Source organism: Ctenopharyngodon idella, chromosome 10, assembly GCF_019924925.1.
Source record: "Ctenopharyngodon idella isolate HZGC_01 chromosome 10, HZGC01, whole genome shotgun sequence".
In the NCBI taxonomy this organism is placed as follows: domain Eukaryota; kingdom Metazoa; phylum Chordata; class Actinopteri; order Cypriniformes; family Xenocyprididae; genus Ctenopharyngodon; species Ctenopharyngodon idella.
In genome coordinates this window covers 32662882-32675115 of record NC_067229.1, presented here as the reverse complement: position 1 = coordinate 32675115, position 12234 = coordinate 32662882, and the positions used below count along the sequence as shown (strand labels likewise).

Below are 12234 nucleotides of genomic sequence, written 5' to 3'. Positions count from 1 at the left end.
CATCCCCAGCTGAATGACGTCAGTCATGTGCAGCAGACACATGGGCCGTCTGTAACTTTCATAATGTGGCAGCGATGGCTGGTTTCAGATTGCAGTGCTGGTGGGAGGCGGTAAAGCGCGTGAACTCGTTTAAAAGTGTTGCAGGATACAGACAGAATCAGCGCTGCTGCATCCAGCTGCGGGTGTAACTTGGCAAGAGTTTCCTCACAAGAACAAGTTTTTCCAAAGGTAAGTTAAGGCGCCAATCAGAAATTCTGTTTAGTATTTAATAATTTATTCATTACTGAATCGAATTCTCTTTGACATCGGAGTTGTTTTGGATGTCTGTGATAACAAACGTGCTTCTGAAATTTGATATAGCTGGAATTTAACCCCAATAACATGTTTATGTAGGAACAATCGTTAAAAAAATCTAGTCATGTTCTTAAAAATGTAGTCGTTATATTCACGTTGGTTCCATAGACTTTTGAAAATGCTTATAATGTATTTAATAATTATAAAATGTAGTTTTTAAATTTGTATATATATATATACACACACACACACACACACACACTTTTAATTATACTTTTTAGTTGTATCACTGTATAATAGGCTATTATTACATTATCAATGTGTACAAACAACTTCTTTGCCTTTGAATAGCATATTGTATAAGACAATTAATGTGTAATGAATTAAACAAAAAAAATCATTAATACACACATGGTTAACAACGTTTTAACAACCATGTTATAAATCTAAGTGTTTTCTAGCTGCAACACTGAAGCTTAAATGAGGTTGCATTTTTTTGGACAGTGATTATGACATCATGTTAAAGTCTGTTTAAATACATTTTTAATAAAGTGACTCACTGAAAAGGCAGCTTTTAGTGATTTATTTGGGAACAGAATCCCTTGGGGAAAGGGATTTTCTGAGTCTGGAAGTAGGATATAGTATTACGTGTAATTGTCCAGCTGGGTAGACAGATGAGGAGTGTACTGAACTTTAATTCAGCCACTAATCTTAACATCCTATTGTGTAGTTAACCTTTTAGTTACCTCACACAAAGTACATGATACAAGTAAACATGCATCTTAACTGTGTAGATGTCTACTTGAATAAAAATGTCCACTTTGTGGTTTTGGCAGTTAGATGTGTGTGAATGAAGAAGGTTGTTATGTCATATATGCTGGTGTTTCTATAAACTAGAGACATCCTGGAAACCATTTGGCTGCCATTCATAATTCTTGTTTGAATGCTGAGCTGTCCTTTTTGTGTTCAGAACTAATGTGTATATATTAGGGGTGTAACAATACCCTCATGTCACGATTCGATACATATCGCGATACTGAACTCACGATACGATATTATTGCGATACTCCAAGACATGGTAAAAGGTTAATAAAAAATGAACTGTTGATTAAAATGCTACATTTTTTATTACATTGGAAATAGGCTTGGACTTGGTGCTGGTAACGCAATGCACAGGACAATGGTGACACCAGAATAAAAATATTCATGATTCTAAAGCTGAAAATACAGATTTATTTTATTACGATTATGCTTGCACTCTGTCACTGACTAGATATATCATGTAGGCCACTTTTTACTTATTTACTAAAGATATTTAGCATTATGAGGACCCTCAAATATATTCCCCCATTGCATATTATACATTATATTCAACATTATATATAGCAGTTTAATGTACAGTAGTACTGATCGTAAAACTCTGTAAACTTGAACTTTTTCTCACACAGTAATTTTCATTTTGTGTGAACTATACACAATACATATTGTTGCATTTTCATATTCTGATATATTGTGACACGATATATTGTTAAACCCCTAGTATATATAGATGCTGCTTTTAATGCAGTGTACATGCAAGCCTTTGTGAGACATAAATATTATCTGTATTAGGTCTTATTCCTACAAAAACCCTCTCTCTGACAGTTTGGGATGAGTGATGGTAAAGGTAGACACCAGAGTCATCTGTCTGCTATAGCCTCAGGATTTGAGGAAGGGTGGACTGACATTGAGATGGAGTTTGGCATGTTCATACACATGCTTTGCATTAGTGAAGAAAAGACCTTTGCCTCCCTTGTAACCTTATCATCTAATCAGTTTTTGTGGTTATTATACACTGAATGAAGTGTGCTTTCTTTAATGTTACATTGTTAATCTTGTGTTTGTGCTGTTTTATGCTCTCGCAGGTCTCTGTGGAAGTTTAGCCATGGCGGTCTCTTCTACATTGTACATCTTCAGTCTGTTGGTCCTGGTTCAGGCCCAATCTGAATCCCAGCAACCCCAGATTCAACTCCGCCTTGCCGGTGATAAACGCAAGCATTATGAGGGTCGTCTAGAGGTCTTCTACAACAATGAATGGGGGACTGTCTGTGATGATGACTTCTCAATCGAAGCGGCTCATGTTGCGTGTAGGCAGCTTGGATTTCTGGGTGCTGTGGCTTGGTCCCCATCTGCAAAGTTCGGACAAGGAGAAGGTAGGCAAGAATTGCTCATTCTGATAGCATATTATAAGTTTATGGTACATTTGAAAGATCCACTATGTGCATATCTTGGATTACATTAGTAATCCATCATGTTTTAGTCATTAGCAGTAATTGATACCAATCAGACAGCCGAAAAAGTATGGAAACAAGATTCAATGTCAAGAGCAGACATAATCTCATCTCTCTGTCTCTTTACTAAAGAAACATGATGATTTGTTTCAATAAATCTGTCCAAAGATTGTAAATCAAACTCCACAGTTTAGTGGGTGGTTATGATTGAGCCCTATGGAAGAATAACCACTAGTCTTCCACTTTTATTCCTCTTTCCACCGAGTATGCAAAATCATATGCAGCATGTAATGCACAGTGAGAAGCCTTTTCTGGAGCCAGTCCTAAATTGTGGAACGATCTCCCTGTCGCTATTAGATCTGCCAAATCTTTACTTGTGTTCAAAGCCATGTTAAAATCACACTTGCTCAACTCTGACTGTAAGTTTTAATGATGGAGTTTGATTTTTATTGTGTGTATGTTTTCTCTAAGGTTATATGTCTGTTTACATCGTTTTATTTGTTTTTTCTTTAGCTTTTTTGGGATTGTGAAGCACTTTGGACAACCATCATTGTATTAAATTGTGCTATATAAATAAACAAAGAACAAAATAAATTCTGGAAGGATAACTTTATATTGAAGCAATGGAAAATAGCAAAATCTAGACTGACTAGGTTGGTTAAAGATGGTTCACCAAGGATGTTTTTGCTGTGCCACTAGCAGCCTTTTTAAATTCATCATTCACTTCAAAGCTACATGACGTTTTTGAGAAATTTTAAAGAATGAATGGAGACTGGGACTTTTAAGCTCCAAAAAGCACAATAAAAGCATCATAAAAGAATTTTTTTCTCTGGATCAGTGAGTTGATATTGAGAACCCAATCAGACTGGTTTTGTGAATGAGCAGATTCATTGAAAATGATCCCATTCAAAAGAACAATTAATTTATCTAGGGCAGATGTCAAGATTTTAAGTGAACTTTTTTAATGATTTTGGTCTGTTCATTGAACATTCAGAACACTATAACAATGTATCACACAAGTTGTGTGCACCACTTTAATGATAACTTTATGGTGCTTTTTACCAATATTGTTTAAAAACTCACCTTTTGTGAAAGTCACACAGGTTTAGAATTTAGGTAGAATAAGAGGTGAACTGTTCCTTTAATTGAGTTAAGAAGACTGGTAGTGACACCATCACAGCATCCAAATCACAACATCTGCTGGTGATTGACAAACCCAACAATTGTTTTTTGTTCCACAGGTCGCATTTGGCTAGACAATGTCCATTGCACAGGAAGAGAAAAATCTTTAGCCGAATGCTCCTCGAATGGCTTTGGGGTGTCGGACTGCAGGCACAGCGAGGATGTTGGGGTGATGTGCAATCAGAAGCGCATCCCTGGCCACCGGTTCATAAATGCCATGAACAACAATGTTGAGGTACGTCAAGTTACTCTGGGCTCATGGAACATTGTAGTCAAGTTAGTTTATTAACCTAACTGAGTGTTGACAGTGCTGAGTCACTTGGATTTTACTGAAATGCAGTACAGATGTGAGATCAGAGCTAGTAAACCAAGCCTAAGGGTCTGCTGATGGTAATTGGGTTTAAAACAGACCAGATACGCCTTTGAAACGGCTTTTTAGGATGACAATATGCTCCATAGACCACAATGTATCATCAAAACCACACTGTTTCCCATGAGAAGAATCAAAAATCCTACCCAGAACCTTCCTCAAAAGCATTACTTCTTTCAACCACATATCTTTGTCATATCCGGATATTCATTTAAGTGGTGGTTCTGCTTTCCCCACATTCCCATGTCACTTTATCTCTTGGAAAAAAGATGGTCTGTTACTACCAGGTCACACATTCCTCTCCAAAGTTTGCCACTCTAGAATAGTTTTTTAGCATTCAATTCTCCTTTTATGACGTGCCAGCTGTCCATACACACACGTTTTCTTTGATGCAAAGGTCTGTGCTAGAATCATGATATTTGTATATTTGCCATGTTACTCTGGCAACCACAGTAAGCAGTTTTAAAGATGGACCTTTGAGAGCGATCAAAGAGCCCATGGTGTGCTTTCCATTTTCACAACCCTGAGGTTTAATGACATTACCACATTGTGCGTGTCTCCCCCGATCCTTCCTGTCCCAGAGCCGCTCCCCCACTCCTCCGATGCCTACTTTGGGAATTGCTGACTAATGGAAGGAATGAAAGCAAAACAGAATCCCACCCCTCAAACGTGAATTCTTTAATTATGAGAAGCAAAAAGACTGTGTTGGTTAATAGTTTTCAGTGAGGGACAGTGTTTTTCTTGTCTGGTATGAAAAACTTCAGCCATTGGATAGGGACCTTTCTCACATTGCCGGCGTTCAGGAGTCGTCATAGTTGGGTAAACTTCTATAGTGGTGAATGGGAGACGACAATAAATATATTTTTTGTATTCACATTTTCTCCAATAGCAAAAGAAAAAAAATCCATTATAGTGTCTCAACGACTTTCCAAAACAGGGGAAAAATAGAGAGAATCAAATTTGTCATCACTCCCTCAGCCTTTGTATTAGAAACACTCTCGTTTTGTTGTGTTAATTAGTTTTTCGTAACTTACTGCCAATGTAATAAATATATTTTTGCACTCAGAACTGGTTTACAGTGAATTTATAACAGCTAAGGGGCGTTGTTAGGCACGGATGCCTAAGGAGCGGATGACAAATGCTTTGACTAGCGCTGTCAGTGTCAGCAGGGCATGGGAAAACCCATTAAATGTTAAAAGGACAAGATCGCAGCGGACATTCTCAGATTTTTTATCATGAACATAGGACTGACCTGAAGGAAAATGCTAAATCTGAATGCAGGTAATACACTCGGTCACTCGATATCTCTCACACAATACTCTTCTACATAATGCAGTAAGCTTTAATGAACAAATTCAATTGAGAACAAACATATGTTTACTTTGCTAAGAGTGGTTGCTAAGACAGACACAGCAACATACACACTCAGTGGCGCAGCGATACTTATGTAATGCAGTCAGCTGTATGTTTTTGGGAATTTTACAACGGCTTTGAACGCGGCTCAACCAATCAGAATCAAGGGCCGGAACTATCAGTTTTATAAATGTATCCACCTTATTCCTGACTAGCCTACTGTGTTTCGAATTATGGGTTCCACTTCCAGTTTGGGGAACTTCCATTTAAAAAAACTGAAACGAATCGTTTCAAATCATAAGGTTGCCCTACAAATAAAGCTTATCCGTCAGTTTGACTGAATGAGCTGTCAAATTTTCAGACATCATGAGATTAACGTAACGCTTGGTATTTTAACGTAACATGTTATAACAAGGATTTTTCTCCTCAAAGCCTCACGTCTTTTTCCAGGTTTGTTTTCACAGGTAAATACGATTTATTATCTGTAAAAATGATGGAAATCACTTTGAAGTAGTATCACGCAATGCTGAAGTTCATGAACATTTTTTTATTAAGGCAACGTATATGACATAATACAGATATATATCACTATAGTTATATTAAACCCATTTGTTATTGCTGTGGAAAGAATCGCGCTTTTTCATGGCCTGTTGAAAGTATCTTGTTGATGCTTTTACACTTTTAAATGTCCTTTTAATGTTCATTGGTTGAAGGGTAAGTAGAATAATGTCATCTCATTGTACCCAGTTTAAAAATAAAACGTATTGTTGCATTCGTAGAGCGAGCCTTTCACTGACTGTTTACAGCTTAACGGAAGTTACACCCATAATTCGCGTCATGGGGCTTAGTAATAAGGTGGATATAAAAATGTAAAAAATGAAAATATGAAAAACTTTTCGATGTTAATAACTGTGGAATCGCGTCATCACAGTCTGTGAATAGGTTCCATTGGTCACCTGAAATTCCTGTGATGTCACCAGTCAGGCGACAGTCTGTGAATGAATGTGAGAAGTTGTTATACTTTAGTAGGTGTAATCGTGACTTTTCCGGCATCACATACCAGAAGTCTGGGACACAGGCAGTCTCTGTGAACCTTGTATGAGTGAATTCTCAAACACCAGCTCAGCAGGGTGAACTGAACTGAGACAGATGCCCAGATTCCTCAGGCTTCCTTCCAGTGCCAATGTTTTTATAAGTAAGAGTCCATCCTTTGTGTATTTTTTTCTCGTCAGTGGACAATTTGATGTCAGAAATGACAAAGAGTAGCAAAAACTGGCAGCCGAACAGTGCTAAATTCTTAGCGCATCACGAGCAGTGGATTACGAGATGCTTCCACAAATATTATCGTTGGCCAAAACAGGAAAATTTCTAAATAAGGGTTTTTCTGTCATATATATACAAACAACACTGTTTGAAAGTTTGTGCCTGTTTTTATTTACCTTTCCTGGGTGTTAGCACAGCTAGCCAGTGTATACTCCACCCAGCAAACATTACCTCTTAAAGACTTTGTTTAAAGATGTAGGATAAGATGACAGATAGATAGTTTTACTGAGTCACGTCCAGTATTCTGCTTTGATCATATTAGCTTATTTTTTTACATGAAAAGATCCACTCCATTACCCTGAAAACATGTAGTGGTTAGCGTTAAACATTAGTGCTAGCGTTATTTCAGAGCCCATAAGTGCAGGTCAGCCACTATATTTGACTAGCTGGTTTTAATATCTTGTGAAACAGTTTAGACAAGTCATTCAAAGACTGTTTAATTGGATGACCTCTAGCAAAAGCACAACATGCTTGATCTAATGAATGTCTTTCCAAGATGCCTTTAGCCTTCCGCTGTGTTTAGATGCTCATAGATTTATATTTTTCCACAGAAGCACAGATATTTTCTCACATTCACATTTTTGTGTTAATGAAGGCATTGGCTGAAATACTTCTCTAAAATCAACCACCCATAACAGTCTAATTGCATATAGCAACATGCTAACAATCACTACTCCACTCTTTTGGAAAGATAAATCAAATATGTAACTTTTATTCTTTTTCACCATTTTCCCACTGTATTATCTGCCTCTAAAACATAAACAGATTTTATACTTATAACTTACCACACGCAGCTGGACACTAATTTATTATCTAAACTAATAACAAAGACAAAAGACAGGCTCTCAAATCAGACAGCAGGGGTAAATGAATGAGTGAATGGTTTGTTTTGTATTGTTGTAAACATTCAGTGGAACAGAAGAACAGCTTATCGTAATCAAATGAATCACCACCACACACAATCTGCCACAGCACATGGAAACAATCGGGGATCCACAGAATGGTTAACTAAAGGTCAGAGCATGAAAGCTGTTTGCTTGGTTTGAGTTCATGGATTTGTTGCAGTTAATCAGCTAATGATTATATAATTCATTTCCACGTTTTTCTATAGCAGATGTTTCCTACCAACACAAATTCATGTTCATGGCATATGCAGGACTAGCAGATGAGAGTAGACAACTTGCTAAGATACAATACAACCTCAGACAAAATTCAGTTACATAATGATTCAAATTCAAGTGATTCAAAATCATTAAATATGGAGTAGTACCTACTTTATTTGTGGTGGACAGTCAGTAGATGTTTAGCAGTCTTCAGGACTGAACTCTAGAACATTGTAAGGTTATGTTCATAAGGCAAAAAGACAGGACATGAACAGGCTATAATGGATTGTACTCTGCTTGTCGTGGTGATTGATTTTAATATATATGTTCCCCTACAGACAAAGCATGCTCTTAAGTCAACAAGCCAGTGTCAGTCTCAACTAGTTGCCTCAACAGAATGTGCCAGTAGTGAACCTGCATGCTAAATGTAGCCTGAAGAGGTCAAAGTTCAGGATTTTCCAACAGGCTAAGAGGTGTTGGCTTTCTCTCACATTCCATTTTCAAACAAGAGTAGGAAACTCAAGATACTTCATGATTTCTAGACAATAAAAGCTGTCAGATTCAAAACCAGGAAACCAGGAAATATGGAGAGGAGAGGTCATTTGTGAGGTTAGGTTGCCTTTTTTTTTTTTTTTTTTTTTGGAATGACATGTATAAAATGTCCTGATACCTAATAGAAATGACTGAAATAGGTATCTTGAGAAATAATGCTAGAATCTGAGTGCATGTTAGCCAATCAGAAAATCCTGAAACACGCATCCTGAAAGGTCTCTGCCAGTGGTGTGTATTTGTTTGTCCAAACAATGAATTTTGAATGATATCAATCCACAGTCTGACTTGTGATATAGCCTGGAATAAATCACACCATGTTTGTTCATTTGGCCAGAGGAAAACTTGCGCCCTGAGCGACTGAGTCTGGTTTCTCCCAAAGTTTATTTCTCTCACCTGATGGAGTATGGGTTCTTTGCCACCATCGTCTTTGGCTCTCTTAAATGGGTTTCAAAAGACACTTTATATTCCGAAATGTTATCCGTTTGGCTGCACTGACATGGAATGAGAACAAAACTTGAACTGAATTGTGTTTTCTGCAGGATTTGAAATGATGAATTTTGCAGCATTGACACTGTTATTGAACTGAATCAACGTTGAACTGACTCAAGGTGAATAACTGCACTATTGTCTTCTGTAAAGCTTTTTTATAGCTGAATTGAACTTTCAAAACTGATGAACTTTACAGTTATTGAACTGAACTAAATCAACACTGAACTCGCTTGAGTTGAATAATGACATGATTGTCTTTTTTGAGCTACTTTACAGCAGAATTTAAATTTGTCTTATATTTGATGAAGTTTGCATCATTGATTACTGTAAAGAACTATATAAATAAAGGTGTCTTGACTTGACAATGGTAAGACGGGCGGTTTTTTGAAAAGTCAATTATTTTGGCAATTACATTTAGTGCCACTAGCAGCAAAAAAAGAGAGTCAAGAACAAGTCCAAATGATCCCGAGTCCATGACCACAAAAATATGGTATTGGACTTGGAATCGAGTCCAAATAATTTCAAGTCAAATCGATATTTCATGTCTAATTATTAATTTATTTGTTAAGTAGCAGTATTGTAGTACTCAAGATAGAAAGTGGAAACATCCAGTTTAAGTTATTGGTTTTCAGGGGCAATGGTCAAATATAGAGTTTATGGGTCATACAAAAGTTTATACAAAAATATTCAATCACAGAGTATTGTCCAATCAGAATCATGTACTCTATAGTGACAAGATGTCTTGCTACATTGACTTTAAAGGGGACCTATTATGCCCCATTTTACAAGATGTAAAATAAGTCTCTGATGTCCCCAGAGTGTGTATGTGAAGTTTTAGCTCAAAATACCCCACAGATAATTTTTTATAGCATGTTAAAATTGCCACTTTTTGGGGTTGAGCAAAAACGCACTGTTTCAGTGTGTGCCCTTTAAATGCAAATAAGCTGCTGCGCTCGGCCTAAGAGGGCGGAGCTTCAAGAGCTGATTCTCCGGTGTCAGGATTCAGTCAGGACACACTATAATGTCAGAAACTGCAAATATATGCTGCATGGAGATTGAACAGGTGTAGTTTAGTTCAATTACGGTTATAACTTATATTGTCTTCTTCCACTATATTAGTACAAGCCTGTTGTACCGGACCCCGTCTGAATGATGGCCAAAACTTTACCGATGAGTTTTATGATGTTTATTGTACTTCACACAAAAGATGAAGCATCCATTTTCACTCTAGAAAATCACTGTAAGAGCTTAATAAAACACAGTGCAAGTGTGCATTAAAATATTTTCCATAAACTTTCTCTCTCTCCCTTGCATTATCATCAACATACACAGCAAAGCACACAGAAACACTTGTTACAACTAACAATAAAGAAATTTATAAAGGCCTTATGCCTTTTCAGGTGGTGCTTAATAAACTGGTAAACTTTATATCCGTAAATCAACTCCGATGAACTGTAATAAAGTGCTCTCACCTTCATGACTGCCGTATCCAGTATCACTCTGGAGACTGTAAGCTGGATCACGAACAGTACTGATCTATCCTTGAGTAACAAATTTTTAGCACAACCTCTGTTTTGTATTGACCCTTTGTATTGACATTCGTTCACAAAGCAGTCCGGTGTGAAATGAGTCGCGCAGACATAAACGAATAATGGTAGAGTTGAGGGAGCATTTTCTTCGAAAACAAAATGAATCCACCTCATCTTCAGCGGCTCAGATTTAGGGAGTAAATGGAGAGAGCTATGTGGATTAATCTATCTAGCTACAGAACACCTAAAACGCTTGGGAGACATTCTCGTCAGTGCAGCAATGGCAGACTGTACAACTGGCTGTGAACTCGCTCAGGGCCGTTCTATGTTAAAACGGCAGTGTCTGTCAACATTCGTGGGCGGGGCCTGTGGCTAATGTGACGTCACACTGCCAGGGATCTGGAAATGGCTTGTTCTGAGACACTGCTTATGATTTATGGGGATTAAAAAAAAGGAGAAGTTGGATTTTTATCATTATAGGGTGGTTGTGTACACACACTGCCAACACACATTTATGTCCAAACACCATGCAAAAGTGAATTTTGCATAATAGGTCCCCTTTAAAGTGCATTTAGATGTATTGCTGCATTTCTCTAGTGAAAAAGAAATACTAAAATGTATTTGAAATATGTTTATTTTGTGCTAAGTATACTACAAATACATTTACATAATTATGTGCTAAATAAAAATACCCTGCAATTGTACTTTTGGTATACTAAACTGGTATACTTAAAGTCTGCTAAATTAGAACAACTAATTTTGTACTTAATGCACTTTAATTGTGTGGAAGTAGTGCTGAGATCCAACTAAAGATATACTATTTATCCTATATACTATATATTTGATTGTGCTAAAGTGGAACTATTGCAAGTGAATACTTTAGGTACACTTTGAATAACTTGCATTTAAAGACTGATATTATACAAAGATCATACAATCCATATCAGTAGTGATATTAAACATTTTTTAGACATACTATTAAGAAATGTGCATTGTGCAATAAAGAAATACTCCAAATAAAGTTTAATTATAATTTTATATCAGTAAGTCTTAAGTGATTATGTCAATAAATATGTTAATAGATTTAAAGTATACTTATTTTAAATAGATTTTGGTGTATTTATTATTATTATTATTTTTTACTAGGGTTAGTTTTAATGTAAAGACTTATACATTCTTGTCTCAGAACTCAAGACTTGTTCTGACCAGTGTCTTTGTCCACAAACTGTTTAGAGCTGCTCCTGGTTTGTGAAAAACCACCCTTGTGGGAAGAAGGTAAGGGTTGAACGTAAATATGCCCAGAGATGCTCTGTGGAATGAGAGTTCAGGGATCACGTTAAGCTGGAGCGTTTCCTAGGAACAGACTTGTTCATGGAACCTTTGTGACCCTTTACTGCTGCCAAGAGTTCACCATTAGTTCTGTCATGCTTTGTCTCTCATGCACACAGAGTTGTAAGTGGTGTCCTGACACAAAAATGACCCTGAAGACAAAAGCCTGTCTGAAAATGGCATTCCTCACAGACAGTTGTAGACATCCTGGCTTTGGAGTGGTGGTGTGAATATGCGTTGTGTTTGAGAGCGTCGTTGTGATGACACACTGAGCTGTAGAAACTTCCTGAATTTGGGGGGTGGGAAGGATTGTGTGTAGAAATGTTTGGCTTGTGACAGCAGTGAAAATCCAGAAGTCTTTCATGCATCCCCTTTCTTTGGAATTACTTTATCAAAAATCGAAAAACTGTATATTGTCTGAATCCATCCATCCCTCACAT

General features: G+C 37.0%; 1 protein-coding gene across 1 annotated transcript in view; it reads left to right on the top strand.

Moving 5' to 3' along the window:
- The first annotated feature begins 67 nt into the window (after positions 1 to 67).
- Positions 68 to 12234, top strand: part of loxl2a (lysyl oxidase-like 2a) — a 29337-nt gene continuing 17170 nt past the window's right edge. The window contains exons 1-3 of the mRNA XM_051911229.1: positions 68 to 228; positions 2199 to 2486; positions 3806 to 3981. Coding sequence (XP_051767189.1) covers positions 2219 to 2486; positions 3806 to 3981 — 444 coding nt within the window. The 5' untranslated portion in view covers positions 68 to 228; positions 2199 to 2218. The remainder of the gene's footprint in view (positions 229 to 2198; positions 2487 to 3805; positions 3982 to 12234) is intronic.